This window comes from Jatropha curcas, chromosome 7, assembly GCF_041381405.1.
Source record: "Jatropha curcas cultivar XTBG-Jc1 chromosome 7, XTBG_Jcur_1.0, whole genome shotgun sequence".
In the NCBI taxonomy this organism is placed as follows: domain Eukaryota; kingdom Viridiplantae; phylum Streptophyta; class Magnoliopsida; order Malpighiales; family Euphorbiaceae; genus Jatropha; species Jatropha curcas.
Window position 1 is genome coordinate 3,684,433 of NC_143157.1, and position 16,216 is coordinate 3,700,648.

Genomic DNA, 16,216 nt, shown 5'->3' on the forward strand with positions numbered 1-16,216 from the left:
TAATCCTAATTCTCCATTTCTATCATTTATCAGTTTTGGTTTTATTTCTATAATAGCAGTAGGCTTTTCTCTTCTTTTCTATGTCTAAGTTTAGGTTTTCAGGGTGCACGGGGAAAGACCGCTAACTTGGGTGTAGAATCCTGAGTTAGGAGAGCTTTTTCCTATTTGTTTCATCTCTTTCCTCAATAATAATAAACTGTTCTTTGCTGATCACCAAAATATATATATATATATATATATATATATATATAAGAAAAAATGGGAGAATATATATATATATATATATATATATATATATATATATATATATATATATATATATATATATATATATATATATATATATATAAGTCTTGTTATTTAAGCTATGTTGAGGAATATTAGCTGTTTTGTAATATTAATTGTTAATAGTTCTAACAACTGTAATAGGTTATACTAGTTGTTAGACAAATGTTATTAAGAAAGCAACTTTTAATTATAATCAAATCTGTCGACCTCTAAATACTGGTATAAATAAATAACAGAGATAATGTTAATAACTCTAATAGCCAAAACATATAATATAACATTCAAATGAAAACATATTTCAAACATTTACCATTGAGAGATGTTCCCAAACACAGTAGATGGTATATATCTTTATTTAAGCTTTGCACACAATTAGCTTATACATAGATATAGATGATCATATTGAGCTGACAAGAGGACCGTCAAAAGCTGTAGAAGAAGAAGAATTTGCATTAACTACACTGCAATTCAACCTAATCTCTCCTTGAGTTCCAGTTAAAACGCTAAGATTTCCCATTCTGAGCATTGAGAGAACAAAGCTTTCAAAGAAGGCAGTTTCATTACTACTGAAGTTGCTAACAATGGCAGCGGTATCAGCTCCAGTAGTCGAAAACAGTTCCTGATCGCTTTGAAGAAGGCCTTCGTTGGTTAAAAGATTGGAGAAATAGTTTTTATCAAACGCATCAGGAGTCGTTGGATCAAGATTAGTAAGCACACTTCCATTTCCTCCGTTAGGGCATATTTGTTGAAGCGTCTGCAAGTAAGTTGTGTTCAGTGTTGGGTCTGGAAGATTAGTGCCGTTGAAGTTGTATAAACGGGTCACGAAAGTTCTACATTGAGCTCTTCCAAATGTATGAGCACCTAAAAAAAAAAAAAGAAAACAAAAAATTGAAATTAGAAAAATAAAGTTAAAAAGTACCTTAAACTTTGTGTGATTACATTTATCCTATTATTGTTATTTTTTATAATTACTACAACAAAATAAAGCTTAGAGTATAATTATACTGTGATTGTAATTGGAGAAAAATACTGGTATTTTATTATTTTTGAGAACAAAATAATTAATTTATAATTTTTTTTTCTAACTTCTCACTCTTTTCAGCTCCTTAATTCAGTCAAAAGAATTAGATGAAAAGGAAACCCAAGACTGCTTTCGAACCAATAATTTCACACCCTTTTCTGTAAATTACCGATATCCGAATCTTATCATCAAAAACTGCTTAGTTTGGATCCCTTTCTGCAGGTGTGTTTAGTGAGTATTAAATTCGCGAGCTCTTTCTACATGTTCAGCCTAGATTGCCAATTAAGCCACAACCCGTAGGTAATAATTACATATTTTTAATTGTTTGATAAGCATTTAATTAATCCAATTTTAAATTTTAAAATGTTTAATAGCTCAAATTGACGTATACATGAATCATAATAAAAATTAAAAGTGCTATAAAATTTTCTGTGAATATTAAAAAGATAAAATTAGATATTTTCCAGCCTCATTTATATAAATTCTGAAGTGAAAAACAAAATAGTTACCTGATAGAGCAACCAGATCAGTGTTGTTGTTGAGGCCAACATTGGTAAACTTTTGTTTGAGCAAATCAAGGGAATCAAAGGGACCTGGAATAGTAATATTAGCTAGAGCTCTGCTTGCTGTTGTACTGTCTCTTCTTCCTAATAGATTACTCCATGTGGGTCCACCTGCCTGCACACAACCATACGTTACGTATTATTAACATTAATAAATCAAGAATTAATCATTATAATTAGCTTCCTGTTCTCCTCAATTCTGTATTTTTATTAACAGTTAATATTTACCAAAGCAACAGATTCTTGAGCAGCAATAGTGAGTATATCAGCACAGGAAACAGTGGCAGGACAAACAGTTTCCAAGTTAGACTTCATTGTATCGACCACATCAAAGCCTCTAGCTGAGTTGTTATTTGCAAGAGCTTCTTTCTCACTCTCTATGGTTGCAGTATTGTCCAATAGAATTGATCCATCACAACCCTGAAATCATATCAATTCAATTTTTACAATAATACATATATTATTAATGCCATTCATTTGTTTAATAATCATAGTGATAAGGATAAATCCGTATTTTTGATTATTCATAATCATGGCTAAATGTATAAATTTACCCAAGCCTATTTGATTTTAAAAATTATAAAAAGCATAAAAACAAGAAAATATTCATTTTCCTAGTTAATAGCAGTTGATGTAAGTTATTATATCGGATAATATAAAATTTATAAACTGAATTAATCAAAAAAAATTTATAAACTGAATTAATCAAAAAACAGAAATAAAAATAAAAAGAGAACTTAAGAAATCACATTAACAAAGCAGTCATGGAAGTGAAGCCTGATGAGGCTAGCACCAATTCTTGGATCAGATTGCAAGGTCTGGTTAATGACTCCACGTATAATGCTCGACACATTTGGGCAGCTTTCATCATAAAATGTGGGACTTAGCTGCCCATACGCAATTGATACTCCTCCAACCACAATTCCATAAACTAGAGCTACCACCATTAATGGAGGAGCAGCAGCAGAAGAAGAAGAAGAAGCAGAACTGTGCATTTTTTATATCTTACAAACAATATTTCTTAAACTTGCAGTGTTAGAAGAGTTTGTTGAAGCTTTGTATTTATAGATGAGACAGAGAGAGATTGGAAGCTGAGGCACAGTGCTTAGCTATAGACTACAGGCTATATCTACTCATATTTTTAATATTAGTAGGAACTGAGCTCTTTTGTTTTTTTTCTCCTATAATATTTGATCAAGTAATTAATGAATAAAAAACAAAATATGCAATTAATGTCTAATGCTCTGAATGTTAATTTTTATTTTATTTTATTTTATGCGAATTTATTCATTTCGTTTCAAAATGTTTATCATATTCATTGAAAATTGCAAAATTGAATGCTAAATCTAATGATTAATATTAAATTGAAGTATCTGTTAAAATAATTTTTATAAATTAAAGTATATGAAAATTTTACTATGCCCCTTAATTTACAAAATTTATGTATTGGGCTTGTGATTGTGTGACACCATGTCATTTGATGTAGACATATAAAAATTAAATTGTTTGTGAGCAATTAAATAGTTTGGATTTTAAGTAATTAATTGACTGAGAATGACATTTACCTAAAACATATATATAGAACAATAGTCAATAGAGGAATTTAGTATATGCCATTTGTATGGTTGTTATGTCTTATTTTTAAACGTTAAGTAAATAGACTTTCATGTATTTTACCAGTTGACTTTGATTTTGTCCTCTACTTTTCTTAATACTATTGTTTTGTAATTTTTCTAAGATTAAATTCTTCTAAAGTGGAAAGTTTTTCGAGTGGGGACTTATAACTTAACCTCGGGGTGTAAGGCCGAGCCAAGCTCAAACTTATTCTGCTCAAAAATTGGCTTGAAATTAAAGAACTTGAAAATTTTAGATTCAAGCTCCACTTGATGCTTCGTTTCAATTCGAAAAATTTTAAGCTCGGCTTGACGCTCGAATAACCTAAAATAATTATGTATATATAAAAGTTATCATACATGTTATTTTTATAGTTATTTTTAGTAAATTTTATTTAGGTTTTCATTTAGTTTTTATTTATTTTTGTTTTATTTCAATTATTTTATTTATGTTTTTCAATAAAGCTTTATTGAGTCACATTTCACTTGATTTTGATAAATTTTATAGGATTTTTATAAGAAAATAGCAAAAAATGCAGAAAAGAGTATTTTTTTTTTTCTAAACGTTACAAGGATGACCAACTTTAGAAAGGATGCCCATCCTTCAATTTACAGAGAGCAAGATATCCCAGAAGAGGAAAAGAAATCACCATTGAAACATCAAGATTGCAGCCATTGGTATCTCTTGGTGTTCCTGACACTTGGACTGAGATTATATATGCTCAACTCCTTTTAAAGCACAAGCAACGGAAACAACAACTCCATGTACGAAGTACTGATAAACATGGTTTTGAGAGACTTTTGTTTTTCAATGTTTTGATATATGTAATATCAAAAAACTTAATATTTATGATTTGGCCTAATGACAAAAGAAAAAAAAAGAAAAAAAAAAAAAAAAAAAAACTGAACTTTGTCCCATTGATCATCGAATCTGACTCAAAAATGTTATGGGCTACAAACAAATTGTCAAGATCCTCGAAATGGTGGGTTAATTTCAAATTTCAATAAGCTGGACTCCATGGTTTCTTCACTACCGCAGGAGTTTTACGTTCTTGTAATCAGGTCTAAAAATTCCTCTGCTGATACCTTGGGATAAAAAAAGAAAGGCGTTGATCAAGTCAATTCTTTTATAGCTTGGCTCTAATCTCATCTACTGGTTCTTGGGTTAAATGTTCAAATTTTCGTTCTTGAGGAGTTCTGTTTTTGGAGCTCAACATTTTCCTGCCCTGCTTTGTTTTCACCCGCTCATGAAAAGAAGCTGGTTTAATCCTAATTCTCCATTTCTATCATTTATCAGTTTTGGTTTTCTTTCTATAATGGCAGTCGGCTTTTCTCTTCTTTTCTATGTCTAAGTTTAGGTTTTCAGTGAAGAGGAAGCTGAAAAATTGTATTATTACTTAGGCATGAAAGCCATATAAATATACAACTATGAGTATATACAACTATGACATAATTATGAAAAGCATACATATACAGCTATGACAGTATAACATGTGCACATAAATATACAGCTATGACGTAATTATGAAAGTAACTATGTCGATATAACATGTGCATCTGGTATGGAATATAACAGTTATACAAATGTAATCATTGCCAAGAATAAAGCAATACTAACAGCTATACAAAGTTCTTTACACCCCCTGTCAAGCAGATGCCGGTCGAGGAAGTAGGCGAAGTTTGCTGCGCAAGAAGAGGAAACGAGCTATAGGCAGAGGCTTGGTGAAGATGTCCCCAATCTGGTCCTCACTTGCAATGAACTTAATCTAAAATTGACCTGAAGCAACACGCTCACGAACAAAATGATAGTCCAGTTCGATATGTTTTGTACGAGCATGGAAAACCGGGTTGGAGGAGAGATAAATAGCACCAATGTTGTCACACCAAAGTGTGGGAGGAGTGGCTGATTCAACCCCAAGTTCACGAAGAAGTGATTGCAGCTAAAGAACTTCTGTCGTACCATTTGCAATAGATTTGTACTCACTTTCAATTGAAGATCGTGCTATGGTAGGTTGTTTCTTTGCCACCCAAGAAATTAAATTGGAGCCAAGATAGATAGCGTAACCGTTAGTAGAACGATGATCATCATTACAACCGCCCCAGTCACTGTCAGTACAGCATTGGATAGCAGAATTTGAATTTGGAGAGAAAAATAAGCCATAAGAGATTGTAGCAGCCAAGTACCGTAACAATCGTTTGATAGCTTGCCAATGAAGGTCAGTTGGACAATGCATATATTGACATAGCTTGTTCACAGCAAAGGTGATGTCGGGCCGAGTTATTGTGGCATATTGTAAGGCACCAACAGTTTGGCGATATTGAGTGTCGTCTGTAAGTGGAATGCCATTAGCTTTAGTCAACGGAGGAGCAGTAGCAATAGGCGTGGAACATCCTTTAGCAGTAGCCATTCCCGTGTGTTGTAGAAGATCTTGAATGTACTTTTGTTTACTCAAAAGCAATCCTTTTTGTGTATTAATGACTTCCATTCTAAGAAAGTAGGAAAGATTGCCTAAGTCCTTGACAGGAAATTCTCGTTGTAATGCTTCAATAAAGGACTGAATCACATGAGTAGAAGTACTTGTGATAATAATATCATCTACATACACAAGAATAAAAATCTTGGTAGCACCATTAGTATAAATGAATAGAGATGTGTCAGCTTTGGAGGAAATAAAACTAAGAGAAAATAGAAATGTGCTCAGCCGCTCAAACCAAGCTCGTGGAGCTTTTTTGAGTCCATATAACGAACGAGCAAGCTTACAGACATAATGGGGTTTGGAAGCATCAACAAATCCTTTTGGCTACTCCATATATATATCAACATCAAGATATTCATGCAAGAATGCATTTGAGACATTAAGTTGTCGAAGAGGCCACTGTTGAGTTGTAGCATAAGCAAGAATGGTACGTATGGTAGTGGCTTTAACAACGGGACTTAATGTTTCATGAAAATCAACTCTAGATTGTTGATGGTAACCCTTTGCGACTAGCCGCGCCTTATAGCGATCAACTGTGCCATTGGGTTTTCTCTTAATGCGGTAAGCCCATTTATTACCAACAATATTTGCACTTGGTGGCTTGGGAACAAGGGTCCAAGTTTTGATAGCAAGTAAGGCATCAATCTCACTTTACATTGCAGTTTGCCATTGATGGTATGATTTAGCTTGGGTGTAGGTGATGGGCTCCACATTGTTGTAGTCAATTGTGGGTTTAGAAGTGCAGGAGAAAGTGGAAAAATGAGATTGTCATTTGGCCATGGTGGAGGGACGTAAGGACATTGGATGAACACGTGGAGGAGAGGCAGGAAGAGGTGAAGAGGAAGGATGAAGGGTGGGATCATGTGAAGTGTCATAGTGGGTGAGATCAACTGACAAATTAAGGTTTGGGAGTGTAGAGGATAAGTTGCGGTTGGGCGAAGGATTAGGTGAGGAAGTTGTTAAATTTGAATGTTGAACAAATGGGGTTGTGTGGTCAAGGTGAGTAGGAGATGAAGGAAGACTATGACTCAATAAATTTAAGGAAGGACAAGGGTCCAAGTTTTGGTAGCAAGTAAGGCATCAATCTCACTTTGCATTGCAGTTTGCCATTGATGGTATGATTTAGCTTGGGTGTAGGTGATGGGCTCCACATTGCTGTAGTCAATTGTGGGTTTAGAAGTGGAGGAGAAAGTGGAAAAATGAGATTGTCGTTTGGCCATGGTGGAGGGACGTAAGGACATTGGATGAACACGTGGAGGAGAGGCAGGAAGAGGTGAAGAGGAAGGATGAAGGGTGGGATCATGTGAAGTGTCATAGTGGGTGAGATCAACTGACAAATTAAGGTTTGGGAGTGTAGAGGATAAGTTGCGGTTGGGCGAAGGATTAGGTGAGGAAGTTGTTAAATTTGAATGTTGAACAAATGGGGTTGTGTGGTCAAGGTGAGTAGGAGATGAAGGAAGACTATGACTCAATAAATTTAAGGAAGGACAAGGGTCCAAGTTTTGGTAGCAAGTAAGGCATTAATCTCACTTTGCATTGCAGTTTGCCATTGATGGTATGATTTAGATTGGGTGTAGGTGATGGGCTCCACATTGCTGTAGTCAATTGTGGGTTTAGAAGTGGAGGAGAAAGTGGAAAAATGAGATTGTCGTTTGGCCATGGTGGAGGGACGTAAGGACATTGGATGAACACGTGGAGGAGAGGCAAGAAGAGGTGAAGAGGAAGGATGAAGGGTGGGATCATGTGAAGTGTCATAGTGGGTGAGATCAACTGACAAATTAAGGTTTGGGAGTGTAGAGGATAAGTTGCGGTTGGGCGAAGGATTAGGTGAGGAAGTTGTTAAATTTGAATGTTGAACAAATGGGGTTGTGTGGTCAAGGTGAGTAGGAGATGAAGGAAGACTATGACTCAAATTTAAGGAAGGAAAATCAGATAAAGAAGGTGTTCTACCTGGATTAGAATTGGTCACCAAAGCATCACTTGATAAATTAGGAAATGTCCAAAGATGCAGCCACGTTTGCATGGAGGAAGGAGACACCTAGGCAGTAGTAGTTTGACTTGTGTGAAATAAAAATTCATTTTCCTTGAAAGAAACATGTTTTGCAATGTAAATCCTATCCGAGTCCTTATCCAAGCATATGTGTCCAAAATGATTAGGAGAAGAACCAAGATAAACACAAGGGGTACTTCTAAAAAAAAATTTATGAGAATTATATGGCCTAAGCAAAGGAAAAATGGTGCAGCTGAAAAATTGTATTATCACTTAGGCATGAAAGCCATATAAATATACAGCTATGGGTATATACAGCTATGACATAATTATGAAAAGCATACATATACAGCTATGACAGTATAACATGTGCACATAAATATACAGTTATGACGTAATTATGAAAGTAACTATGACAGTATAACATGTGCATCTGGTACGGAATATAACAGCTATACAAATATAATCATTGCCAAGAATAAAGCAATACTAACAGCTATACAAAGTTCTTTACATTCAGGGTGCACGGGGAAAGACCGCTAACTTGGGTGTAGAATCCTGAGTTAGGAGAGCTTTTTCCTATTTGTTTCATCTCTTTCCTTAATAATAATAAATTGTTCTTTGCTTATCACCCAAAAAAAAAACAAGCAATAAAAATCGAAGAAAAAATGAGAGAATATATATATATATATATATATATATATATATAAGTCTTGTTATTTAAGCTATGTTGAGGAATATTAGCTTTGTTGTAATATTAATTGTCAATAGTTCTAACAACTGTGATAGGTTATACTAGTTGTTAGACAAATGTTATTATGAAAGCAACTTTTAATTATAATCAAATCTGTGGACCTCTAAATACTGGTATAAATAAATAAATAACAGAGATAATGTCAATAACTCTAATAGCCAAAACATATAATATAACATTCAAATGAAAACATATTTCAAACATTTACCATTGAGAGATGTTCCCAAACACAGTAGATGGTATATATCTTTATTTAAGCTTTGCACACAATTAGCTTATACATAAATATAGATGATCATATTGAGCTGACAAGAGGACCGTCAAAAGCTGTAGAAGAAGAAGAATTTGCATTAACTACACTGCAATTCAACCTAATCTCTCCTTGAGTTCCAGTTAAAACGCTAAGATTTCCCATTCTGAGCATTGAGAGAACAAAGCTTTCAAAGAAGGCAGTTTCATTACTACTGAAGTCGCTAACAATGGCAGCGGTATCAGCTCCAGTAGTCGAAAACAGTTCCTGATCGCTTTGAAGAAGGCCTTCGTTGGTTAAAAGATTGGAGAAATAGTTTTTATCAAACGCATCAGGAGTCGTTGGATCAAGATTAGTAAGCACACTTCCATTTCCTCCGTTAGGGCATATTTGTTGAAGCGTCTGCAAGTAAGTTGTGTTCAGTGTTGGGTCTGGAAGATTAGTGCCGTTGAAGTTGTACAAACGGCTCACGAAAGTTCTACATTGAGCTCTTCCAAATGTATGAGCACCTAAAAAAAACAAAAGAAAACAAAAAATTGAAATTAGAAAAATAAAGTTAAAAAGTACCTTAAACTTTGTGTGATTACATTTATCCTATTATAATTATTTTTTATAATTACTACAATAAAATAAAGCTTAGAGGATAATAATACTGTAATTGTAATTGGAGAAAAATACTGGTATTTTATTATTTTTGAGAATAAAATAATTAATTTATAATTTTTTTTTTCTAACTTCTCACTCTTTTCAGCTCCTTAATTCAGTCGAAAGAATTAGATAAAAAGGAAACCCAACCTTATTTATATAAATTCTCAAGTGAAAAACAAAATAGTTACCTGATAGAGCAACCAGATCAGTGTCGTTGTTGAGGCCAACATTGGTAAACTTTTGTTTGAGCAAATCAAGGGAATCAAAGGGACCTGGAATAGTAATATTAGCCAGAGCTCTGCTTGCTGTTGTACTGTCTCTTCTTCCTAATAGATTACTCCATGTGGGTCCACCTGCCTGCACACAACCATACGTATTATTAGCATTAATAAATCAAGAATTAATCATTATAATTAGCTTCTTGTTCTCCTCAATTCTATATTTTTATTAACAGTTAATATTTACCAAAGCAACAGATTCTTGAGCAGCAATAGTGAGTATATCAGCACAGGAAACAGTGGCAGGACAAACAGTTTCCAAGTTAGACTTCATTGTATCTACCACATCAAAGCCTCTAGCCGAGTTGTTATTTGCAAGAGCTTCTTTCTCACTCTCTATGGTTGCAGTATTGTCCAATAGAATTGATCCATCACAACCCTGAAATCATATCAATTCAATTTTTACAATAATACATATATTATTAATGCAATTCATTTGTTTAATAATAATAGTGATAAGGATAAATCCGTATTTTCAATTATTTTCTATAATTGAAATTCGAAATCACATTAATTCAGTTGGAACGAATAAATTTTCTTTTTTATTATTTTAAAATAAATAGTAGTAAGGGTCATCGGCTTTACTAGGTCAAATCTCACATAATAATAATAATATAATAATAATAGGAAAAGGATTATTATGATTTTGAATTATTAAATGATAAAGTAGTATTCTGCTGGCATTTACTTTGGAAAAAAAGAAAAAATAGAAAAGGCTATAATTTCAGCTCACCTTTCATTTCAATGCCAAAATGTCCTTTCTTTCTCTATTTTTCCTTTTTCTTTTATTATTTTTCCTTCAATAGTTTAGCATCAAAAAAGTATTGCAGGCCACAATAAATGTACCGTAAAGATCACACCATCTTTTGAGTGTGTGGTGTGTATTTTGACTGCTATGATATTTCATATTTCTGTCCTTTCCTATAGAATATAAGAGAGAAAGAAAAAGACAGCTTAACAGATCTTTTATTATTATTATTATTATTATTATTATTATTATATATAAAGAAATAGAAAAATATCACTAACAATAATAATAATAATATCATATTGGCTAAATATATAAATTTACCGACATATTATTTTGCAAAAAAAAAAAATTATAACATCATTTTACATATTTTAATTTATTTATTAATCTTCAACTTTTAAAATTATTAGTTAGTTAAAAAATAATAAAATTATACCAACAAGACATTAAATCACTTTTTCACATATGAAAACTGAAATTCTTAAAAATCTTCTTACTAATTATATGGACATTTATATAATAATACCAAAAATTTTTGATATGCATAAAATTTTTCATGAAAAATATAAAGATAATCTATGTGTTTGGTCTCATAATCATTGTTATAATTATAATTATGACAGTAACAAACTATATAAAAAAGAGAAGGAAAAAAAAAAAACCCTCCTAAGCCTATTTGATTTTAAAAATTATAAAAAGCATAAAAATAACAAAATATTCATTTTCCTAGTTAATACCAGTTAATTTAAGTTATTATTTCGGATAATATAAAATTTATAAACTGAATTAATCAAAAAAAATTTCATGTCAGAATTTAAAAAAAAATGAGAGAAATAAAAATGAAAAGAGAACTTAAGAAATTACATTAACAAAGCAGTCATGGAAGTGAAGCCTAATGAGGCTAGCACCAATTCTTGGATCAGATTGCAAGGTCTGCTCAATGACTCCACGTATAATGCTCGACACATTTGGGCAGCTTTCATCATAAAATGTGGGACTTAGCTGCCCATACGCCATTGATACTCCTCCAACCAGAATTCCACAAACTAGAGCTACCACCATTAATGGAGGAGCAGCAGCAGAAGAAGAAGAAGAAGAAACAGAACTGTGCATTGTTTATATCTTACAAATAATATTTCTTAAACTTGCAGTGTCAGAAGAGTTCATTGAAGCTTTGTATTTATAGATGAGAGAGAGAGAGAGAGAGATTGGAAGCTGAGACACGGTGCTTAGCTATGGGCTATAGGCTTTATCTACTCATATTTTCAATATTAGTAGGAACTGAGCTTTTTTTTTTTTTTTTTCTCCTATAATATTTGATCAAATAATTAATGAATAAAAAAACAAAATATGCAATTAATGTCTAATGCATTGAACATTGACTTTTCTTCTCCTTTTATTTTATTTTATTTTATTCATTTCCTTTCAAAATGTTTATCTTATTCATTGAAGATTGCAAGATTGAATGCTAAATGTAATAATTAATGAAGTATCCGTTAAAATAATTTTTATAAATTAAAATATATGGAAATTTTACTGTGCCTCTTAAGTTACAAAATTTATGTATTGGGCCAGTAATTGTGGCACCATGTGATTTGATGTTGACATATAAAAATTAAATATATTTTTGTTAGTGAGCAATTAAATAGTTTGGATTTTAAATAATTAATTGAGTGAGAATGACACTACCTAAAACATATATATAGACTGCAATAGAGGAATTAGTAGATGCCGTTTAGATGCTTGTTATGTCTTATTTTCAAACATTAAATAGACTTTCATGTAGTTTAACATTTGACTTTGATTTTGTCCTCTATACTTTTCTTAATTCTATCGTTTTGTAATTTTTCTAAGATTAAATTCTTTTAAAGTGGAAAGTTTTTTTAGCGGGGACTTATAACTTAATCTCGAGGTGTAACGTTGAGCTAAGCTCAAATTTGTCATGCTCGAAACTCGGCTCGAAAATTAAAGAGCTTGAAAATTTTAGACTCAAACTCAACTTGAGGCTTCATTTCAACTCGAAAAATTTTAAGCGAGGTTCGAAGCTCGAATAACCTAAAATAATTATATATGTATAAAAGTTCTGATGGGTGTTATTTTTATAGTTATTTTTAGTAAATTTTATTTAGGTTTTCATTTAGTTTTTATTTATTTTTGTTTTATTTCAGTTAATTGATTTATATTTTTCAATAAAGCTTCCTTTAATCACATTGTATTTTATTTTGAGAAATTTTACAAAATTTTTGTAAGGAACCCAGCCAAAAACAAAAAAAAGAATGTACTTAGGCAAAAAGGTTAGCACGGCCTGGGTGTGTCAGCACTCTTATGCTGAGTTCAAGAGAAATTCCAATGAGGTTTAGGGGTTAGCACATCCGTGCTACAAGAAGATGTCAATCCAAGAGCATGTTCACCTAAGCATGGCCCATGCTGCAACCACATTAAGGACTTAGAAGCTAGCACGCCCAGCCCGTGCCAGAAAGTACACCCGTGTTGAGGGCCAGACTTCATATTGGGCTGAAATCTTCAATTCTAGCTCGTGCCGCTTGCATGGACTTGTATAAGATGCTTTTCTAACGCGCCAATCAAGTTTAAACCTCATTTAGCTGTTGCAAGAGTTCTAAATCGAAAGAAATATAAAGTCTAATCAGTTTCTTATCTTAAAACGATTTCTTCCTCATTAGAGATTCTTTTTCCAAAAAAGGAAGCCGAAGATTTCCCAAGAAGTCTATATAAAGAAAGAGTTTAGCTACGTTATTTTTTATCTCTTGTTCTATTATTTTCTACATAGTTTTATCTCTTTTAAGACTTCAAGTTGGTGTCAAGATTTAAGGAAGCTACTCAAACCAATTGTTGACTAGTTTTATTTCTAAACTGTCTTTTTTGTTTATTATTCTTTATGAGATTATTTACAAATTTAATTGAGTTTGATTTATTTGCTATGTGGAACTAAATCTCTTTACTAGGGATATAATGTAGCTTAAATTCAACTCCAGTTTATAATATTAGCTTTGATTTTCTTTATTCAAGTAAAATTTATTATTGATCTTAATACTTCCAGGCAAAGTTTTTCCCCTGGGTTGATTTATTTCTTTAATCACTGTTGAGAGAAGGGTGTTTGGTATGAATAAAGTAATAAATTTCATGAGACTAGCAACTTGATGTGAGAGCTAGATGATTTGACTCGTGTGAGGTTTTTAAAAAATTAAAGGCCTTAATTTGTAAATTCTTGAATAATCACAATAAGTTAATAATTTAATCTACGTTTGGTTGTGCCATTAAGAGATGGGTAATTGAATTGGATTAAAATAGATAATAAAACATTGATAGAGCTTATTAGCGAATTTAGGGTTATTTCTCCTTCTTAAATAATTAAAATTGATTATCAAACTAATAAGATAAACCAGATAGAATTAAGTGAAGTCAAAATCCCTAGTAACTTTTAAACTTTGATTTCTTTTCGACAACTTCTTGCTTGATCTAATTCTTATTGTTTTTACTTTAATTATTTTATTTTCGAATACATTTTTTTTATTGTCCTTAATTTTAGTACTTGGTATACAATCTTCATAGGACAATACTCTACTTACTCTTTATTACTTGTTTGTGATTTTGTATATTTACGAAAAAGCCTGTTAAATTCGATAAGGCTCGACGAGTTTTCGTGCTGAACATCATTAAGCTCAAGCTCGGCTAGTTTGCCAAATGAGCAAGTTCGAACTCGAGTTGAACATTTCGAACTCTTTTCAAGCGAATTCAAATAGTTCGTGAGACGGCTCGACTCATTTACACCCCAATTTAACCTCTCAATTTTTAATGCAAAGCCTTCTAATTCGGAAAGTGATTTTATAGTGTCTTAAAGTTACTTTTGACATTTTATTTTTGGCTTTATAGCCATAATTTTTTTTTTTTTAACAATCTTACGCCTCTTAAATTAAAGAGTGAATTAGTTTCAAAAAGCTACAAGTGGATAAAAATTGAAACTAAGGGAGTTACAAATTAAAAAATATGGGTGTGTAAACAAGCGGTTCAGTTTGAACCAAATCGAGCCGCAAAAATCAAAAATCGAAAATAATTTTTTTTCTTGAAATTGAATCAAACGAAGTAAGATTGGAAACCGTATCAAATTGACTAATTCGGTTCGATATATATTGTTTCAGTTTTAGTTAGCAAATAAGTATTTTATGATAACTGATCCAAAGACTGAATACCAATAACCAAACCCAAAATAAAAAATAATTTGATTTGATTCGGTTTGGTTACCTCTAATTAAAAGTAAATTTTAAGAGTCAAACTCATTTTCAAAATTCAGAGCTCATAAGATTTTTCAAAAAACAATTTGGGGTTAATCATGTATTTGGCCCATTGAAATTGGATATGTATGAATAGAAAATCATTTTGTTGAAGACTAAAATAAAAATATTTAAAATATTGTCCAAGTCAACACGTCTTTGTTACTGTAATTATTGTAAATTTTTATTTTTTTAATTATATTGTCAAAATTATGTATAAAATATTTAATTATTGTAAATAAAATAAAATTATAATATTTATGTACCGACTAAAAATATTTTCACTAATTTGATGAATAAAGGAGAGGGATAATCTCTCTTCTGCACATCATAATGTTCTTTCGACCCTTGAAATTTCAATGAATAAAAAAATAAATAATAAAATATAATATTATTTAAAAGTATTATCAGTTGCTTGATTATGATGTCCAGTGAGAGACGTACACGTTAGCATCAAAATAGATCAGATTCATACTAAGGACTACAATGTAGATATTATATGATGCACAATATCTCTCATTATTATCCAATTTTTAGGATTAAAATATATATATATATATATATATATATATATATATATATAAACCATCGGTATCCGGATCATATTATCAGGGACCGTCTAATCCAGCTTTGGGAGTTAGTCACAATTAAGATTCTCCGTCCCTCTCTAAAGATATATTTAGTAGAAATTGAATCCAATAGCTCTTCCCCCTGTCCAGTCTTCCATGAGTTAAAAAAATGCTGAAGTTCAACATGAGATACATTCTTAAGTTTATTAAGTTACGCAAAGTATTTGAAAGATATCCCTAATAACTAATTAAATAAATAAATACCAAATATATTAAAAATTATTTGGAGTCCACTTTGATCTCTTCCTCCCTTAAATGGGGACGGCAGCTAATTAGGTATTTCTAGGTACCCTATTTATTTGACTTTGAATATGAGCTTGTAATGCTAGCTTCTTCCGTAAAAGTTTAATAAGTTATTATTTAACATGTAAAATATGTAAAATGACTATTTTATTTAATATTTCAATGTGTTGAAAACTAAAAAATTATTAATTAATTTTGAGAAAAAATTTTTTCTTAATTATTTATGTAGTTCTTATTATGTTGTCAAATATCTAATACATCCTAAAGTTTGATTTCGTCTTCAAAAATAATCCTTAGCTCCGCCACACTCAGTCTTCAAAGGAATTGTTAAAATACACTTCACATCATTCAGGTCTGAAAATTAATGAGTTTAGCAACATCTTAATGATTAGAAGCATCAAAGAAAATCACATACCTTCATC

General features: G+C 31.6%; 2 protein-coding genes across 2 annotated transcripts; both read right to left on the minus strand.

Moving 5' to 3' along the window:
• Positions 1 to 545: 545 nt before the first annotated feature.
• Positions 546 to 2,901, minus strand: LOC149494598 (peroxidase 15-like). The gene is made up of 4 exons (XM_089724058.1): positions 2,622 to 2,901; positions 2,101 to 2,292; positions 1,819 to 1,987; positions 546 to 1,149 (listed from the first exon to the last, which is right to left on the minus strand). Exons 1-4 carry the CDS (start codon positions 2,865 to 2,867, stop codon positions 686 to 688), a joined length of 1,071 nt encoding a protein of 356 aa, XP_089580184.1. The 5' UTR covers positions 2,868 to 2,901; the 3' UTR covers positions 546 to 685.
• Positions 2,902 to 8,879: 5,978 nt separating this feature from the next.
• LOC149494599 (peroxidase 15-like) lies at positions 8,880 to 11,867 on the minus strand. The gene is made up of 4 exons (XM_089723813.1): positions 11,498 to 11,867; positions 10,070 to 10,261; positions 9,793 to 9,961; positions 8,880 to 9,465 (listed from the first exon to the last, which is right to left on the minus strand). Exons 1-4 carry the CDS (start codon positions 11,744 to 11,746, stop codon positions 9,002 to 9,004), a joined length of 1,074 nt encoding a protein of 357 aa, XP_089579939.1. The 5' UTR covers positions 11,747 to 11,867; the 3' UTR covers positions 8,880 to 9,001.
• Positions 11,868 to 16,216: the final 4,349 nt, after the last annotated feature.